A 19,091-nucleotide genomic window follows, 5' to 3' on the forward strand; every position below is an offset into this window, starting at 1 on the left:
AATGTGCAAATGGTAATAATAATTATATAAAAAAATATATCTTACTGATTTCGAACCCAAGAAGCCGAGTTTCTAACTGTAGCGAAGCACTGAAACACAGAATGAAGCAGTAATTACTGAAGCAGAGAAAGAGAGAGAGAGAGAGAGAGAGAGAGAGAGAGAGAGAGAGAGAGAGGTTAGAAATGAAGTGATCAGTATAGATTACGTATTCGACTCTCTCTCTCTCTCTCTCTCTCTCTCTCTCTCTCTCTCTCTCTCTCTCTCTCTCTCGGGCAGTGTATGATAACATTCGTAGTGATAAGGACCGAAAGAACTTAAAATCGAAGCAGTGTGCATAGCGCCATCTGCGAGCTACTGCCAACACCACGACACTTCACCGCCTCCTCAGCCTTGCGTCACGCCGCCACGTCACGCCCCACGCAAGCATAGTGATGTAAAGGTTAGTGAAATAAAGATTGTGTGTGAAGAGAGAGAGAGAGAGAGAGAGAGAGAGAGAGAGAGAGAGAGAGAGAGAGAGAGAAAGGTGAGGAGGATGGAGATGTTTGGGAAAATAAGAAAGCGTCTGTAGAAAACGGGATCTTAATTTGAGGAGGGAGAACTGTATAAAAAGTATATGTATTCTGTATATGTATTCCGGATGTTACAAAAATCTATAGAGAGATAGATAAATAAATGAATAAAATAATAGTAACAATAATTAATAACTTTGATCTCGTTTTAACATGAAGCGTTTTACCTTAATGTCGTTTGTCAGCCACTCGTAAATTTAGGTCTGACCTCCAATTAACGAAAAAAAAAAAAAACACCTGAGATTAGATTCGACCTGTAAATTTCATCTTCCGTGACTAATTAGAGGTACGAATAATTGCACGTTTTTCTTTTAATTTCTTCTTTTTTTTTTACTAATGGTATTCTAAGGTCAATGATTTTGTTATTTTCTTTTTTTTTTTTGGTTTTCTTACGTATCATGAATTATACTATTTATTTATTTATTTACCTTTTTTTGTAGTATCTGTCTGTTCATATATATTTTTACGGTTTCGTTAAGTTTTCAGTCTCAATATTTTGCTCACACATACACACATACACTCTCTCTCTCTCTCTCTCTCTCTCTCATCTCATACATCATTCACATCTCCACAAAATAAACAACAGAGGCAATCTACAGAGCGCATCACTTAGTGAAATCCCGTTGTGTTTCATCCATCAGTGTTGCTCAACGGATGTGTTCGCTAAGTGACACATGCAGGCTTCATATTAATGTATTTACGTGTCCATGGGCGAATGAAAGATTTTTCCAGCTTACCTGCCTATCTATCTGTCTGTCTGTATCTATCTGTCTGTTTATCTGTCTCTGCTTATCTATCTGTGTTTCATTCTTTCTTTCTGTCTGTCTGTATGTCTGTCTGCCTGATATGAGTCTATCTATCTATATGTCTAATGTATGTATGTATATATCCATTTTTCTGTCTGTTTACTCTTCTTTTAGTTCCTGATCCATAGTGTTACATAAATCTCCCTTTTTATCTATCTACCTATCTATCTATCTATCTGTTTATCTATCTACAAAACACTCCCAGATATACAAAAGACAAACACAACGGACTACATAATGCTTACTGACGTATCCGTGCTAGACATCAAACAGAACCACGCATGAATTATCGGTTCCGGATTCAGAGACCGCTGGCGTGTTTATCTTTGCGATGCCCTGAGGTCCATGATAGCAGGAATAACTTGACTAGAGTGAGGTGTTACATGCACGGTGGAACAAACGGAAATTGAAAAATACAAGGAGGAATTGAAGATCACAGTTTATGGTCAAAGGAATGCGGAAGATCCGAAAAGATGGTCAATGTGTTTGGATAAAGGAATTTAATTGATGGTGTATGAAAAAAAATGGAGTTTGATAGAAGTAAGCGTGAGGATTTTGAAATATCTGGATTTAAATATGAAGAGAATTGCAAGAGACAGGAAGAAAATAATGGTAAGCCAACCACGGTTTCGTCATCGCATGAGATTTCGAAATACGAGTCGAGCGATTCGAATCCTCGGAACTGCGCAGGGATTGACTCGGACTGAAATCAGCAAAGGAAAAGTTTCCACTGAGGAACATTGTAAAAGTGTAACATGCCAACACGATTGTGAATTATTTCCATACGAGTTACCAGTTTCAATTTACACTCTGGTGCAATTGACTCTCTCTCTCTCTCTCTCTCTCTCTCTCTCTCTCTCTCTCTCTCCCTCTTTGGTCCAATGGCGAAGTATTGTATTACATTTAGTTCCACTCCATTATTTTTTTTGTGTCGCCTCATCTAAACCCAATGTCTCAGAGCTCTGTGTTTACGTACGTTGTCTTTGAATAAACAATTGCCTGGCCACGTTATAACCTCCCCTCTCTCTCTCTCTCTCTCTCTCTCTCTCTCTCTCTCTCTCTCTCTCTTCTACGTTTAATGACCTTAACTGATTTTTTCTCTCTTTTCTCTCTTTTCTCCTCTGACTTTCTCGGGTGATCACCATTTGGGTAACGGTAAGGGACTGTGCGTCAACGTGGGTAGTGGTGGAAGTGCTGGTGGTTGTTGTAGAGATAGCTGTGGTTAGGGGAGCGGTGGCGGTGGTTAGTAAGTTAATAGGGTATAGATGTGTTATGTAGCAGTAGCAGCAGCAGCAGTAGTAGTAGTAGTAGTAGTAGTAGTAGTAGTGACCGGATGCAATTTTACTGGCACTGGTAACTATTACACATGAATGGTGGAAGGGGCGAGGCAGGACAGAGGGCGAAATAAGCGTGGATGTTCATTGTTTAGAGTCACAGCATAGTCTTCATTGGTGTCCTTCACGAGTCACCTGTCCTCTTACCTGTGGAAACCCCCACCTGCTGCCTTTTCGTGTAGGTGTTCTTGCATTTATTCACACTCTTTCTTTTCTTTTTTCTGTTATTGATCTTGATGTCTTTTACTACCTTAGATTCTTCAGTAAGTTAAGTGATGCAGGAATAAAACATTGCTTGGATAAGATTAATTATGTGGTGGTAACAATGATGATACACTTGAGCTGGAAATATATTCGCTAATTATAATTATAACCTTGCTGTGATAATACCAGGGAGCTATTCAAGCACCTTATTGGTCCTTGTAGCGTGACTTCGATGACTATTACCTTATCTATTAACATATGCAGCATCACTCACCACCTGTTTTTACAATCCTACGTCAGTTTTTAGATTATATTAGGTCATTTATCACAGACAGCCTCGCAAGGGCCAACAGATCTGCCGCTGTTTGTTTCCATAGCGATTAATTACCTTTTAGCACCGCCCTGATCACGTAGTTTCCCTTCTCGTCAAATCTCGACACAACTCTCCCTTCCGAGGGTGTCTGAGAGTCGCTTTTCATTAGTGTCTTTTGGCTGAAAGGAGAGAATCCTCTAGAGGACGTTGGAAACGCGAACAACATCCGCGCGACAAAGAACTCCAGCAGAAGGAGCAGCACGCCTGACCCACTGCCCAGGAGGAGGATCAGGAATGGCCCCTGCAGGTGGTTGAGGTTTAGTACCACCTGTAGGAGAGCGAGAAGATAAACACCATTTATTTATTCATTAATTTTTCTAATTATTTATTTTGTTTAATTTATTTATTATTTTTGCTTCATGTATGAAAATTACTGGACTAGATGAAAGTTTCCTCTAACGTAAAGCTTTGAATCACGCCCTCACCTGTCCGTCGTTTCGTTTCGAGTCCGCCTCCATCTTTTCTTTCTTCCTCTGCTGCGGCGTCTTATTGTCCTGTGCCTCCTTCAGGTAGATGGAGTACAGGTCCCTCTCCCACTTGTCTATGAGTCCCGCCTGCAGGCAGTAGGCCATCACCCCGTCAAATGTTTTCCTGTAGGGAACACCCTGTGTGGAGGGCGGAGTCACTGGCTAATGAGGCTTTGGACAGACCTGTTATTGCAATGAAGCGAAGTATTGTACCAATGCAGCATTTTCCTCTAAATTCACGTGCAATCTTGGACAACAACTACATGGCTTAACGTAATACTGACTGACGGTTTCAAATGAAGACAAAAAAAAAAGCCTGGTAAGGTGCAGCAGACAAAATAACTGCAGGACATCACAGACAACAGAGCATAGGAAGGGCCATTCAAAAGCTCAAACCAAACATAAGTACCTTGGGGAACGCCCAGGCATAACCCCCAGGGAAGAACTCCTCGGTGGCTACGTGGAAGTCCGTCTCCCCGTTGGCATTAGTGTACTCCGTCTTGACAATGATGTTGAGGTTGCTCTTGAAGTAGATGTAGGCGTAACTTCCCTCCTGGACCTTCTCCATGCTCTCGCTGGAGGACAGGAACGACATCTCCTGGAACATCTTCTTGTAGAGCGGCACGTTGGAGGTGGAGAACAGCTGGTACTCCGAGCCCTGCGTTGAGAGGATTTTAGTACCTTTCATTGTTTATTGATGTGCTGCGCAATGTGTTGGTCTCCTGTGCTTATGTATGACGTGGTTTTATGTTTATTTACCCACCATTTTGTTTATCTCCCGTGAGCTTTACACGACTTTTAAGTTTTGCTGTTTTGACGAAGAGTTTGCGCACCAGTTTCGGTTCAGTTTCATTATAATAGACTTTACTTAACGACTAAAGATCAAATCGGAACTACAGCTTCAGAAAAGAAGAAAAAATAATGCCAGGGATTTGAAGGTGTCTCAGACTGATGTTACAAGCTGTGTGTTAAATGCAGAAAATATTATGAATGTTTTTTTAATGCTTCACAAACCTTTGCGTCAATCATTCCGAATTTTAGATTGGAACGCATGAGCTGATGGAGTGTGTCGAGGGTTGGAGGCACGAAGGGCACCGCCAGGGCCGCCGTCAGGGAGGTCTTGTAGTAGGTAGTGATGAGCAGGCCGTACAAGAGCCAGAACCCTAGAAACACCTAAACACAAAGAGAACTATTCTTAAAAGACCAGCTTCGAATCTGCTTTTATGTAACTTGCGTGTGAGTCTTGAAATAGGAATGTGGAGTTTCCTTCAGCTCATTTAGGAGGTGATTTCAAGTTATTTGAATCGAGTAAGTGGTTTTCAAAGTTGCTAACGGGTTTTCATTGCGAGCACAGTCCGGAATTCGAAATGTTATGTTACCCTTCAAAAGTTCGTTTTCTATAATGAGGCACAAAATATTTCAAGGCCATCTTAGGAATTTGGAGTCTACATTTAGTGTGTAACAACAAAAACTTAAATTGTTCCCTTAATCAGACTTATAAGCAGAAACAAATACACACAGATATATCATAAAGATACAAGATAAAGTGATATTGATTAAACAAAAGCACTTCTTGACTATCCCAGTGAGACATCGACCCGTATTCAGAAACTCTTTGCTCTCTCACCACGATAATTTTCAAAGGCCACAGAGATGATTAGCCTAAAAAAATTTCTGTGCTACTTCACCTAGAACTTGTTGGAATGAGTCGAGTTGCTAGCAGAAACGTTTCGAACTATCATCATCAGACGTCCCTTTGCAATACACAAGACCAGGAGAGATAGCCTAGCGCTGTGACCCTCTAGCCTAAACACTTACCCTGCCGGAGGAGAGCCAGGGGATAGTGAAGAGGGACTGATTGACGAAGGAGCCGAATATGTGCATGAAGGCTCTAGAGGGCACCAGGTAATGGGTCCCCAGCAAGGCCTGTGCTCGGTATATGATGTAGTAGAGAATGACTGCAGTCACAATAGAGAACAGAGCCAACAGCCACACTCCACCTGCAGGGAAACAAACATACACACTACACAAGACACATCTATTTGGTTTATATGGCTATGATAAACGGTGTGGCATAGTTGTAATGGGTCGATGAATGGTTATTAAGTGTGATTTATATAGTAATGACAGATGGAAAAAAAAATATGAGCACTATAAACTGGATGCAAAGTACCCTGCTTGTAAAATCAAGCATAGTGAGGATGTAAGAAAAAGAATGATCGTTATTTATGTATATATCAAAAAAAAGAAAAAAAAAAGAAAGGAAGGTGGCTTTTTTTTCTTGCTCTATAGGAGAACATAATACATTCCTTTCCATGCTATCTACTGAGCATTGTAATTATGAACGTAAGGAGCATTCCCTCGTATATTCTCACCACGTTGTCGTTATCAAGTCAGTACACGAACACGAACACACAGCAAAGCACCACAGACTAACCAAACGTCTTCCCCTCGTTGTTTAAGTTGTGGATGAATGGAACGAACTTAGCAAGGACGTAGTAGATGCACAGACATTGGATACTTTCAGGAGCAAGTTAGTTAAGTTCATGGATGAGGATGGCATATGGATGAGGATGGTCTTAAGTGCTCAGGAATTGCCTTTTTTAGGTTAGCTGGCCTTTTGCCCTTTACAGTTTCCATATTTCCCTATGTTCTTCTGTTCTAAGTACTCTGATTTGCTATCTCCTTATTAGAGTTAAGTGATACATCAGTAGCAGATCAAAGGACTTACGACTGAAAGCAAACGCAAAATAACAATGAAAGTGACACAGTTTACTTGTAAAACTTAACTATCAGTATATTCTTAGTAGAACAACGGGTTAAGACTTGGAAACGCAAAACACAGTGGAAGTACAGAAGGTTACCCGATTTTTGACCATGGCTGTGTGTGTAGGCAGTGTTATCGGGGCACGGGAAAGTGTTTGGCAAAGTCCTTATCACCATCGTTCACCTTACTTCACTCACACTTGTCTGACTCTCACCTACATCGGGATTCTCACCTGTACCGCTCTCTTTGTCATGTTTACTATCCTCGTTATCACCTTTAATATCCCAATTCACGCTTATCTTCTCGCACCTCTCTCATCTATACTAGCTATATACATTCCTCCCTTATCTCTTATCCTGGCCCAGCATTCTGAGACTTCCTTGTGTCTTATCTTGATTGTAATCGTACTTAACCGGAAATAGTGGAGGTTACTAAGTTAAAGGTGTTTTCATGGTTCTGGTGAGAGTTTGACAAGGACTTTGCATCATCAGTACGAAAAAATGTCTGTTAGGTTAGTGAAAAGAGGAGAGGAGGAGGAAGAAGAGGAGGAGAAGGAAACAGAGGGTGGAAAAGGAAGGAGTAGAAGAAAAGAAGAACAAGAACAAGAAGAACAAGAACAAAAACAATAAGAACAAGAACAAGAAGAGCAACAAGAAAACAACAACAACAACAACAACAACAACAAGAGCAACAAAAACAACAAGAACAAGAACAAAAAGAAAAATTTCCCATTCCCAGGTCCCCTTGATTCATTCTGAGCCAATCATGTATAACCAACAAGACATCGATCAACACCTGCCATTCCTCACACATGTGCTGTTCTTTTCTTTCCCGTATCGATGCAAGTTGGTGTGTTCTCGTGTATTTATGGTGCCACCGTGATTGCTGTGGTTCCCCGCGCTGCTTACGTGAGTGATGGGATGATGTGCAGGCGCCAAGGTTCTCCCTTTGCTTATTACATTGTTCCACGGTCGTGTTATGGGAGTTACTTATCCCGTATGTATTTTTTTTTCTTTTTTGTATTCATCCTATATGTAGAATAATTATATTTACTGTGCCATTGCATACACACACACACACACACATACACACACTCACACACGACCAGGTACTCGTATTTACATGTACACGCATATCAAATACTTATCTTTTCGTCCACATGCCAGAAGAACGCGCAGAAGAAGAGAAAGGAAGGGAAGTAAGCGTCTATATTAACGAAAATAAGGAAGGTACAAGAGGGGGAAGCGATAAAAATGAAAGCGTTAGTCATTGTAGGAAGAGGAAGGAAGGGAGAAGGATGTGGGTGTAGGAGGAAGAGGAAGGTCATACGAGGGAAGAAGGAAGGAAAGGCCAGTATAGTGAGAGAACATACATAAAAGGAAAATGAGTCACAAATATACACATTCATAAGGAAAAAGAAAATGACGGTGACAAAACAATTACACGGCTTATGAATGCAGATAACACACGATAAGTCTCAGTTAATGGAGTGAAAGTAACTTTTATTAGGTGCAGTGAATAAAAATGACCAAGTGATCAATAGAAATGGGTGTATGAGTGTTGAGTGGAGAATGAGTCGTGTTTGTGAAATGCTGCTGAGTAAATATTCGTAAGGAGTGGAAGTGACTGAGTGAGTAAGAGTTAGAAACGAGTAATGATGAGGAGCAGGAATCAGGAATAAGTAAATAAATGAGGTTGTGAGTAACGAAAATTAAGTAAAAAAAAAAAAAAAGGATGATTTAAGGTCAGAATCCCCCCAGACAATTTTCATCCAATCTGCTTATAATTTTTGAAGAGGTTAGGCGGTCATGCGTGTAACATTTCTCCCAATTTTTGTTAAGTATGCTTTCACAGTTTTATTTTAATGAGTCTTACTTAAAAATGTCAGAATTTTTTTTTAAATTTTCGAATTTTTAAATACGTAAGAAAAGTATTACTTTTTTTTATTTTTTTTACTTTTTTTTTTATCAATTAAACATATTGCTATTTCTCAACCACAATTTCTCATTCCAGGAAAACAAACAGAACTGAAATTGGTTAATAACTTTGAAAGGATATGCAGTTTGAATATGCAGTAAATATAATCTTGATATATTGTTAAAAAGATACTGGAATTTAATTTTTATGCTTTTCATTACAATTTCTTTTATTCCATTTAACACAACTAACTATTACGATATGCACACTGTTGCTACATGTAAGAACATTCGTTTCACCTAACAAAAAAAAAAAAAAAGAGAGAGAGAGAGAGAGGGAGAAAATTAAATAGCTTTATAATCTTCAAGAGTTCTGGAATCTCACCACCACATGACAATCAAATAAACACAAGGGCAGGACTTTGATTTTTGACATAACGATAAATTTCACGAACATAACGACAATGTAATACACAACTGAAGCCAGCATTACAAGTCCACAAGGCAACTTTTTTGTTCCTACTTAGTTATGAAAATGAAAATGTGTCCTCGTCTTTATTTCATGTAAGCGCTTGACACACGAAGACATGCAGTTGGTGATATTTGTGTCTCGGAACTTCCTTGCATTTTTTTTTTTTTTTTTTTATGTAAAGGGAGGTGTTTTTCTTCAGGTGTCATTAAGAGGTGCTTCAGGGTAATTTTAGGTCTTAATTTAGCCCTAATCGTCCCTTCATTCCACCTTTTGTTGTTTTCCTTTATTTTCCATGTTTATTTATTTATTTTTTGTTTGTTTTCTTTCTGTAGCTCCTTAATTTGCAAAGCCAGTATTCGCTTTCTATTTATTTTTTTTCTTAAACTTCTCGTGTCTATTCTCTTTTGCAAAGTTATCGTCTCAGGTCATGCATGCATCGGTATTAGTATTTCTTATCTTCCTCCCTCCTAGCCTCTGACTCTCTTTCCTTCGTAACCTTCTCTCTTTCCCCTCTCTTCATCAACATTTCTAGTATTATCCTTTTTGTCCCTCCTCACTGTAACCTTCCTCACTTCTCCCTCTCTCCATCCTTTACTCTCCCCAATGATGCCATTCTCGGTCCCTCCCCCTCATTAAAACAATCCTTCTTCCTTAATTCTTCATCCATCTTTCCTTTCCTCCCATCAGCCTTTCCACATCCTCTTCCAATCTTCCTTTCCCTTTTCTCCTAAACCGGCACTTCTTCTATCCTTAATCCCTCTATCTCTTGACCAGAATCGAAGACAAACAAAATATTACAGAGAATAATCAGAGCAGATCCTCATGTCCTCACTAGATTGTTTGATTACACTACTTTCAACTAAATTCATCACCTGATTTCTTTTTTTTTATGCCTGGGAGAGCAAAAGAACGAAAAAAAAAAAAGACCCCCTGATAAAGCCAATTCCTAAATGAAGGTTAAAAAGATCCAACATTTAAGGATAAGTGTCTTGAAATGTCCCTCTTTAACGACTTTAAGCCATAGGAATACAAGAACTTACTGCTAAAAGGCTTGATGAGCTTAAGCCAAGGAGGACTCGGGCGGCTCTTGGCAGTGACGAAGCTCAGAGGATCGTTGTAGTAAATCCTGGTAAAGTCCACGCTGAAGATTCGCTCGAGGGTCAAGGAGAGGACAAGGGAAAAGTTGGCTCTTCGAAACTCAACATCCCCGACGACACCAACCCAGTGGCCCTGCGTGGGAAGCAGTTATGTAGGTCAGGTTAGGTCAGGTAGTAAGTCAGGGTAGGTTGTGTTAGTTTTGTTTAGTTTACCTTAGTTTAGCTTAGTTTAGTGATTGAGTGAGTGAGTCATTCAGTCAGTCAGTCACTCCCTCATTCACTCACTCACCCAATCAGTTAGTTAGTTAGTCCAGGTTATGTTAATTAACTCAGATTAGCTCAGGTGAGATCCTTAGTGTGAAGACTGCAAGGTGAAATGGTTAGTGTGAAGACTGCAATCACTCTAAATTCACATTGAATCATAAGAATAGGAAACTTAATTTAACTAGATAACCGGACTGGTGAGGTAATTGAGACTAAATCCGATCAATTCATTAATATCAGTACGAAAAAGAACCAGCAATTACTACGAACTCACATATAACAGCCTTTATTCAGCTAAATGGCCTTTTTAGGTGTGTTAATTGAGATTAGGTCATTTCACGTTATGAATGTGTGGTATGAGTCCTCGTAAATCAAGCCGTTTAGTGAAAAGAGAATCATTACTGCTAGTCTGCTAGTCACACTATAACAAGCGTGGCGTGGTGCGTGAGTATGACGAGTTGATAAAAATAAAGTGTGATGAAGTGCGATTGTCCCGCCATGAACCCCAAAATTACATTCTTCACCACTTCTGCGTTCCAGCTCGACTGTTTTTTTATTATTCTCTAGTGGAAGTTAATGGTGTTTTCAAGCGTTTTGCATGATTTTATAAATAATTTAATCATGACTCTATCATCAATAGCAAAAGTAGCATTTGAACTTGACTATTCATCCCTGTAGCCTTTGAAAATGGTACTGTTGTGAGTGTAAATGATTTCAAAATACGAACAGGTCTAGCTAAAGGAAAAACTTACTGCGAGTGTGATGGATTCTCAGTATAATTAAACCTTCACAAGACAATTCATGCATCGATGTTTACGGCAATTTATCAAGACGTCTTTCATCATCATCCAGTGGGAGACGACGCGACAAAAATGCCCACCAATCATTCTTTCGTATCAGTCACGCAGGAGAACGAATATTTATGATTCTGCCTCTTGTGTCCAAACTTTATGGGAATAATTCTGACGTGTTGGTGTTTATTGTGGCAGTGTTGACGGAATATTGTGTTTCTGCGCTTTATATCAGTCCCCTCGGGCAGGTGGAGGCGGGGAGCAATCGTAGTTCGAGATGGATGACTGAGAGCGACGACAAAGTTATTGGAGTAAATAAAAGAGGCAAAAGTCGTACCTGTTCCTCATAATTATCGAACATGCATGACGCAACCTTGTCCTTCCGTGACGCGTATTACCTGTTCTTTGTCACCAGTTTTTTCTCTTTATTTATCTCTTTTTTTCATAGTAGAAAAAGGAAAAGGTATCTTGTTTGTATATCAATAAGAACTGATTGAGTTATATTACCTATTCATCACCGAACGAAAGAACGAACAAGCACGAACACGCACGTAAGAACTAAGACACACACACAGCCACACTCACACACACACACACACACACACACACACACACACACACACACACACACACACATACATGGCTAACTACTATCCTTTTGAATAATGTCTATAATTTTGCAACATCATGTGAAGTTATATATATACGTGTCACCCAATACATCCTGCCCCATTACCGCTGAAGCTAAAAGGTGCTGGCGACAAAATAACAGATAGCAATATGCATAATTAGTACGCCCGCCAGCTTGTGTCGGAGAGACTATATGGTGATAAAACGAGTTGGTAACAGTGTGATGATTTATAATGCTGCCTCGGTCGTAATGTACAGAAGGAATCCTATTTAACTTGTGGGGATATTTTTTTGTCATGCATTATGTAATGTAAGCTTTATGTTCACGATACGAGTATTTGCTGTCAGATGCTTTTTCGCGAGGTTAAGTTGATTTATATTAATGATTTTTGTTTGAATAGTAGTGGTAGTAGTAGTAGTAGTAGTAGGGCAGATGAAAATGGTAGCGACACTCTCAAAACACTATTGTGGATAAAACACACACACACACACACACACACACACACACACCAAAGCACAGTGGGGCACACGACAGTTGCGTGACGTGTATGGTACATTTTGCATTGTGAGTTTTGCTTCAAGATCGATTATATGAGGGCTGCTTAGCGTGACGTCCTCTAACCACTGCGCCTCTCATTCCTACGGGTGAAAAAATGTGCAAACTGAATGTTATACGTGTTTCTGATTACTGGATCCTGTTCTTTATCAGTACATGTGCTTACCTCATTCTGTCCTTAATATGGTTCACTTCTATTTTATTGCAACATGTCGGTGAGTAAATGTGATTGGTTTAAGATGTGTGTGTGTGTGTGTGCGTGTGTATGTGCCATTACTCACGTCGTCCCTCAGATAGCCCCATAATCCGTCCTCAGGCATCACCAACTCGTAGGTGAAGTTGAGCTTGTCTGCAATCACCTCCAGCATGAACACGTCCAGGGATGGCTTAGGAACCACCACCCTGGAGCCGCGCACCTTGGAGTAGTCCGTGAAGGGGCGGAAGTCCAGCGTCACGCCCCTCATCTTCGTCCCGTAGAAGTTTTTCATTTGTTCTGGGAAAATATCTTCACTATTATCGAACCCTTTCCCCTTCTCCCACCCGTTAATGAAGAGCACCTGTGTGAACCCTGACGAGTGGAACAGCTGGCGAATCATGACCCTATATGAGACTTCCCTGTTGTTGGTCTTCACTAAAGCCGCCACGTTTTCTTCGTCGATCAGTCGCTTGTCGAGAAGGAGATCATGTGCCTCAGACTCATTGGGGAACTGTATGATGAAGTAGCGTGTGAGTTGCATGTTGGAGGAGTCTGTGAGGAGCGGCATGAGGCTTGAATCAGGAGGGCGTGTCATCAGGAAGGTGAAACACGAGAAGAGAGTCACTCGTTCTGTGTTTTTGTTGATGTAGTCAATAGTACTCTTCCCGTCTTTGGGATCAAGAGCAAGGTATGAGTGCCTCCAGGGCTGCTGGTGTAAGGAGCTGTCACTCACCACCACCCACAGGCACTGAGGCGTGTACTCATCTGCCAGCAAGTACATGACCTTCGCCAGATCTTCGTCAGTAGTATCTGCAGACTCGTTAATTTTCCCTCCTATGTCGCTGACGAAACTCCCCACGGCAAAGTAATCCAGTAGAACCAGTAGGAGGCAAACCACTACTTTTCCATGCATAGTGAGGCCGTGAGAGGGAGGGCGAGTGCGTGGATGAAGGAGAGGGCGGAGTGAGTCGAGTGAGGGGAATCCATGCGTTCCCCTTGGTGGTACGCAAGCAACAGCGAAGACAGGGGAACAGAAACGACTTATATCCCAGCACAGAGCCGCCCGTCGCCTGTAATATTGAGATGCCGTGTTCCTTCGACTCCACACTTTCATTCGTGATTGATCGAGACTCTTCTCTGATATGCACGGACAAAGATATCCTCAAACACTACAATAGAAAGCTTCTCGGCTGTCATCATCGCGCATGTGACCTGAAATTAAGTAAATGTAAGTTAACGAAGGAAATAGAATGGAATTTGTATTTTACTGTTAAAATATAAATATCCCAGGTGAGCAGGGTTGGTGGTTAATAAGTTATGTCTTCCGCTGCGAGTGAGATTTACACAAATTTACTCAAGCTCAGTGTGATATCTGACAAACACGCAAAGACTGATGTTTTGAGCTTTGATTTTTTTTTCTTTCACGAGCAAAAAGGAAGAGGAATGGAAGTGCGTGGTTGAATACAGAAAAGAGAGTGAAGGTCATCTGTTAATGTTCTTTCCTGTCACAATACACACGAGACAAACTCACAAGAAGAGATGGAAAAAAAAAAATTAAATTACCTTGATAAACGGAAAAAAGAAAAATAGACGAGGATGAAAAGAACAATAGCAATGAACTATATAGAAAGGCACAACCAGCGACAAAAAAAGGAATAAATAAATAAAACGAATAAATAAAAGAAATGAAGCAGAAAAGAAAGGAATTGGTAATCATGGCAACGCATACGTGGCAAGACCAGTGTTTGGACTGCAGTGTTATGCAAGACTTCCACATAACCTTTCCTGGTAGGTGTGATGACGGACGAAAATAGTAGTAGTAGTAGTAGTAGTAGTAGAAGTAGTAATAGTAGTAAGAGGAGGAGGATTAGAAAGCCGAAAACAAAGAGGAGGAGAACGATGACGAAGACTAGAACTAAGAGAAGGAAGAGGAAAACAAGAACAAGGACCGGAAGGAGAACAAGAATACCAGAAGGAAGGGGAAGATGAAAAGGATAACGAGAAGACGAGAAAGACGAGAGGATGACGAGGACCACGACAAAGAGGTGACATTACAAGCGTACGGAGAGCGACAGGCAGTGTAGCAGGAATTGCCTGAGAAACAAACATGAGAAAGAAACGCACCGTGTACTCGCAATGACAAAGAACAACACTTGTGCTCCTAAAGTAATGAATAATAACAGGGAGATAACAGGGAGGTGTGTATGCGTGCGTGCGTGTGTGTGTGTGTGTGTGTGTGTGTGTGTGTGTGTGTGTGTGTGTGTGTGTGTGATATTCTCTCCTATCCTCTTTGTACCCTGTTATCTTAGTTCCCATCGCATTTATTCTTACTATTTATGTACTCTTGCCTCGACAATGTTATTACTTCTCCACCTGTGCCTTTCCTCTCTTTACCAGAACACTTACAACATTATTACCGTATTTCCGTACAGTATTCTTCCCTCCAATCGTCTTTTCTCTGTATCTCTCCCTCATAGATTAACCACCTCCTCTTTTTTTTTTTTTTTTCTCTCTCTCTCTCGCGCCCTGTTCATTCCTCCCAGCGCACTGATTCGATTATTTCTGAGTCCCTTGCAGCGCCACCACCCCGCCTCACTCAACCTCCGCCTCAGTCACCCTCAAAAATGAATGTCCGCGCCCCGCCCACCTCGCCCTCTTGCCTTTTTATCATCAAGTACGCCAGCCTCGTCCTTCACGATATCTTATCTACTTTTAGGTATTCAGCCCACGTGCATGATGTACTACGGAACACCACAGGAGAGAGAGAGAGAGAGAGAGAGAGAGAGAGAGAGAGAGAGAGAGAGAGAGAGAGAGAGAGAGAGAGAGAGAGAGAGAGAGAGAGAGAGAAGCTTTAAAGACCTAGATTCATTGCTTTATACAATTTAATGAATGTAGAAAAAATACTCATCTCACTAAAAAGTTACAAATAGGTGGAACGAAGCAGAAAAGAAGGAAATCACGGTGTAAATTAAAAGAAATAGAGAAAAATCATGATGTGTTATTTAGAGACGTTTCGTGGCTAAGGAGCGTGAAAAGCCAGTATTAAAACAGTCAAGCACAATACTTCACACCTGTCACTCTGTATAGTCCCTTTCAGCACCACTAAATTGCAACTCACAGCACAAAAGGAGCATTCAAAGTTACATATGAAGCTTTGGAATCCCCCGCTACTCACACACGATGCATCTGAGGGTGAGAGCTGCTACTCCTTGTGTGCAGGTGAGCCAGGTGGTGCCCACGGGAAGGTGACAGGTGACTAAACCTTACCTGAGGACTTACGTGACTGGAGGGTCTCGTCTTAAGTACACGCATGCGCCCTCTCTCATCCACTTCTACAGTCGGTCTTAATTATGCAAGTAATATTTCGCTGCACGAGAATTTGTTGCCTTACGAAGTATGACTGTAAGAGTTACCATTACTGCCAGTACGAGCGCTCCCTTCATGACCAGCGCCACTGTTATCACTATCGCGTAATTACTTGTTCTCATGACCTAAACATTCGACTGATACGTGGCACTTTTCAGGCACGTGCAGTCACCTTCATACATACAAGACAGGAAAAAAGCAAAGCAAAAAGTGTGAAGGTACGGATAAACATGCTTTCATATTAAACTTCTTCCTTTTTTTTTTTTCATTCCCATAAGATCTGACCAGATTTGACTTCAGATTATTTTATTTCTCTCTTTTACATAGTTATTTTATTTTCTGGGGGATATCACATGTCTAGTTTTCTTTTCTTCCCTTATAGCCTTCAGTTAGATAACCCGCACACATAACTGTCCTATTGCCATTGTATGTGTATGTCTTTGACGTATCTTAGGTGCGTGTAGTCCCCCGGTTCCCTCATAACGCCTGCGGTTAAGTTAATAAGTGAATGGTAATTTACTCATGCCTCAATTGCCGCTTATCAGTTTATTGACAAAAAATTGGAAAAAAAAAATATTTCGCAAAGGTTGTATAGATAGATAGTAGATACACAACAATACAGAAAAATTAGAAACACAGAAAACGGATACAGTAATCGGGTGGTCCTGTTGTAGATGATGTAGTTAATATTAGAGTCAAGTTTAAGTATACACCACAGGACGCTCTGCTGCAGTGCTCCTCCTCCTCCTCTAAGCCTGGTCTGCCGTAAATAAGGCCATAAAACTTAAATATTCACCCTATAGGAATATTACCACTCATACGGCGTTGTAGTGGCCTCCGCTGCCCGCCCACCACCCATTGTTCCTGTGTGTGTGGGCCGGATAAGATTAAGCAAACGCTGAAATCGCCAGTCATTTGTCGTATTGCTTCCCACTCACCTCTGTTCTTGCCATTCACGACCTCCTTGCCTTGTTGCCTTCGCTTGTGTGTTTAGGCGCCTCTTTGTCTTCTTTCAGCTACTTTCAACACGTTCTAGTGGAAGTTATTTTGGTTTTCATTTTTTTTTATTTTTATGAGTGATAGTTTAACCAGGATTCTGTTTCATTAATGGACAGACAGCGGATGAGAGTTTGACTGATCATCTCTGTAGCTTCTGAAAAATAGTTATAATGGAAGTCCAAAGGATTAAAAAATGCGGGTCTTCAACCAAAACCTTAGAGAATGCGTCAAGGGGCCATTTTTTTTTTTTTAAGTTTTGCACCCTCACATGAATTGTTTTCAAAAGCCACAGAGATAAGTAAGGTCCTCAAGGGTGCTTTACTTTTCTTTTTATTTCCGTTGATGATGCCGAATTGTTATTAGATTATTACAAGAATTACGAAAATACTGCATTGTGGATCTGCAGTGCTATAGTCTCCCGCCTGTCTCCTCCCGTTATGCTCGTTCACCGCCACTCCGTTTTCTGTTTCCTTTGCTTTTCCATCAGTCTTTCTTAACTGGGGCTGAGTAACGTTTTCCTGTGCAGGGAGATGATAAGAAGAAAAATGAAGAGAAGAAAGAAGAAGACAACCACGACAGTAATGACGACGACAAAGAGGAAAAAAAGAAGAGTTTTGCTCAGTTTTTAGCCGATAAATCATTCGTTCATCTTATCAGCTATACGTTCCTCTGATATTCTCAATCATTTTCATTGGTGTTTTTACTTATCTTCACCCGCACCTTGCTTTGATCTCCCGCCGCGCACACAAGGAATGCGGATCTCGTATGAAAACCACGTCAGTTCCTATGAAAAGTCTTGCAACTCCATACCTTTCACGGCTCCTGCTGAGCTATCGCGGGAGTAGAAAAAGAAAATAATTGGTCTTTAAACTTCTCCCTTTTTATTAATTCATTCACTTTGTGTGGCGGACATTCTGATACCTCCGCCTCGAGTGTTTTAATGTCGAGGGAGTTGATACATTCCCTTTGAAATCCACCTTTGAGTGACGTTCCCTTGAATTTCCTTCAGCCCTTTCCACTCATCGTCAGCCTCGGGATCACAGGAGAGCGAAAGGTGTAATAGAATAAAAACGCTAATAAATGAATGAATGAATGAATAAATAAATGAATAAATATATTACATTATTACATTTGGTATTATATTTTGTTATCTAATTTAGATTATTCAAGAGAGAGAGAGAGAGAGAGAGAGAGAGAGAGAGAGAGAGAGAGAGAGAAATCAAAGCTCCACAAAAATAATGATAAAACACAATCAATGAATGAAGACAGAATTCGCTTTAGACAAGTTAAAGTAAACTGTAAGATCTAAGACAAATATCTATTTTTTTTTTTTTTTGTCACTGTTATCGTTATCATTAGGTTAAGCTCATTCGCCTCGTGGGATGCTGACCTCATTTCTGTAGCGTGTAATCAGTTAACGCGTCCGATTGGACAGTGTCGAAATTCGTTAGTCTGTGTGGTAGATGTGATGCAATTTTTTATTCTTTTCTCCCCTCTTGTATATGTGTATTGCAGGACAAACTCACGTAACGATTTCAGTGGCCGTAGTAGTAGTAGTAGTAGTAGTAGTAGTAGTAGTAGTATTAGCATTAGTAGTAGTAGTAGTAGTAGTAGTAGTAGATAGTTGTTGTTGTTACCACTGCAGCAACAACAACTACTGCTTCTACCATCTTAACAACAATAACAGCAACAACAATAACAACAACTACTACTACTACTACTAACACTACTACTACTACTACTTCATCACTGCTTTCATACTGCTAATCGGACCAACAACTACTTACACATGTCTGGTCTTCCTCTTAGTCCTCAGGTGCCCCGTGGATCCTCCCAGCTGTGGATACGTGAGCGGAGATATTGTAAAGGTGTTGGCGGCGCTTTGACGGCGGCATTGCGTGATGGCGGTTCAAAGATAGCGGCCTTTGATATTCACCGACCGTAGCCCCTTGAGCGAAACTTGGATTTGGCACTCAAGGTAAATATACTGTGGCACTGTTTTTTGTTGTTGTTTTTTTTTTCTGATTGGCGGGATGTTGAAAGTAATTTTTTTTCTTTTGTGTGCTATTTTTGTTTATTTATTTTTTTACTTCGGGAAACTGTGATCGATTGTTGTTTTCGTTTCATATGGCACCTTCTAAATTAATTTTGTAGTGTGTTTATAAAGTTAACCCATAGTAAGGTGTAGAGAAGCTTCTTTAGATCGTAGTTTCACGAATATTATAGGTGGAGATTTATAAAGAAAACCTGCATTGTTAGTTTAGGATTGCATTATTTTCTTTCG

At 40.5% G+C, this 19,091-nt stretch overlaps 2 protein-coding genes across 4 annotated transcripts in view; one reads left to right on the forward strand and one right to left on the reverse strand.

The window, feature by feature from the left end:
- Positions 1-233: 233 nt before the first annotated feature.
- Positions 234-19,091, forward strand: part of LOC135090990 (von Willebrand factor A domain-containing protein 7-like) — a 29,776-nt gene continuing 10,918 nt past the window's right edge. For 2 of the 3 annotated variants that reach the window (XM_063988271.1, XM_063988272.1), the window contains exons 1-2: positions 235-439; positions 18,617-18,785. The gene's annotated coding sequence lies outside the window, so the exon portion shown is untranslated. Of the gene's footprint in view, positions 440-18,616; positions 18,786-19,091 lie in introns of all 3 variants that reach the window. The other variant, XM_063988270.1, reaches the window with a different exon arrangement.
- LOC135090794 (glutamate receptor ionotropic, delta-2-like) lies at positions 3,000-15,709 on the reverse strand. The gene is made up of 8 exons (XM_063987860.1): positions 15,618-15,709; positions 12,528-13,654; positions 9,949-10,138; positions 5,572-5,753; positions 4,768-4,926; positions 4,163-4,411; positions 3,712-3,891; positions 3,000-3,554 (listed from the first exon to the last, which is right to left on the reverse strand). Exons 2-8 carry the CDS (start codon positions 13,554-13,556, stop codon positions 3,294-3,296), a joined length of 2,250 nt encoding a protein of 749 aa, XP_063843930.1. The 5' UTR covers positions 13,557-13,654; positions 15,618-15,709; the 3' UTR covers positions 3,000-3,293.

The sequence above is a fragment of the Scylla paramamosain genome, chromosome 36 (assembly GCF_035594125.1).
Source record: "Scylla paramamosain isolate STU-SP2022 chromosome 36, ASM3559412v1, whole genome shotgun sequence".
NCBI classification, from domain to species: Eukaryota; Metazoa; Arthropoda; class Malacostraca; order Decapoda; family Portunidae; genus Scylla; species Scylla paramamosain.

Bases quoted from the DNA above. Each gene is read 5' to 3' on its own strand.
- LOC135090794 (XM_063987860.1), bottom strand. From the start codon at position 13,556: ATGAAAGTGTGGAGTCGAAGGAACACGGCATCTCAATATTACAGGCGA. The intron at 4,412-4,767 runs GTTTGTGAAGCA...CTCTCAACGCAG, and splicing joins TCGGAATGATTGACGCAAAG to GGCTCGGAGTACCAGCTGTT. The intron at 3,892-4,162 runs GTACTTATGTTT...CCCTCCACACAG, and splicing joins ATGCCTGGGCGTTCCCCAAG to GGTGTTCCCTACAGGAAAAC.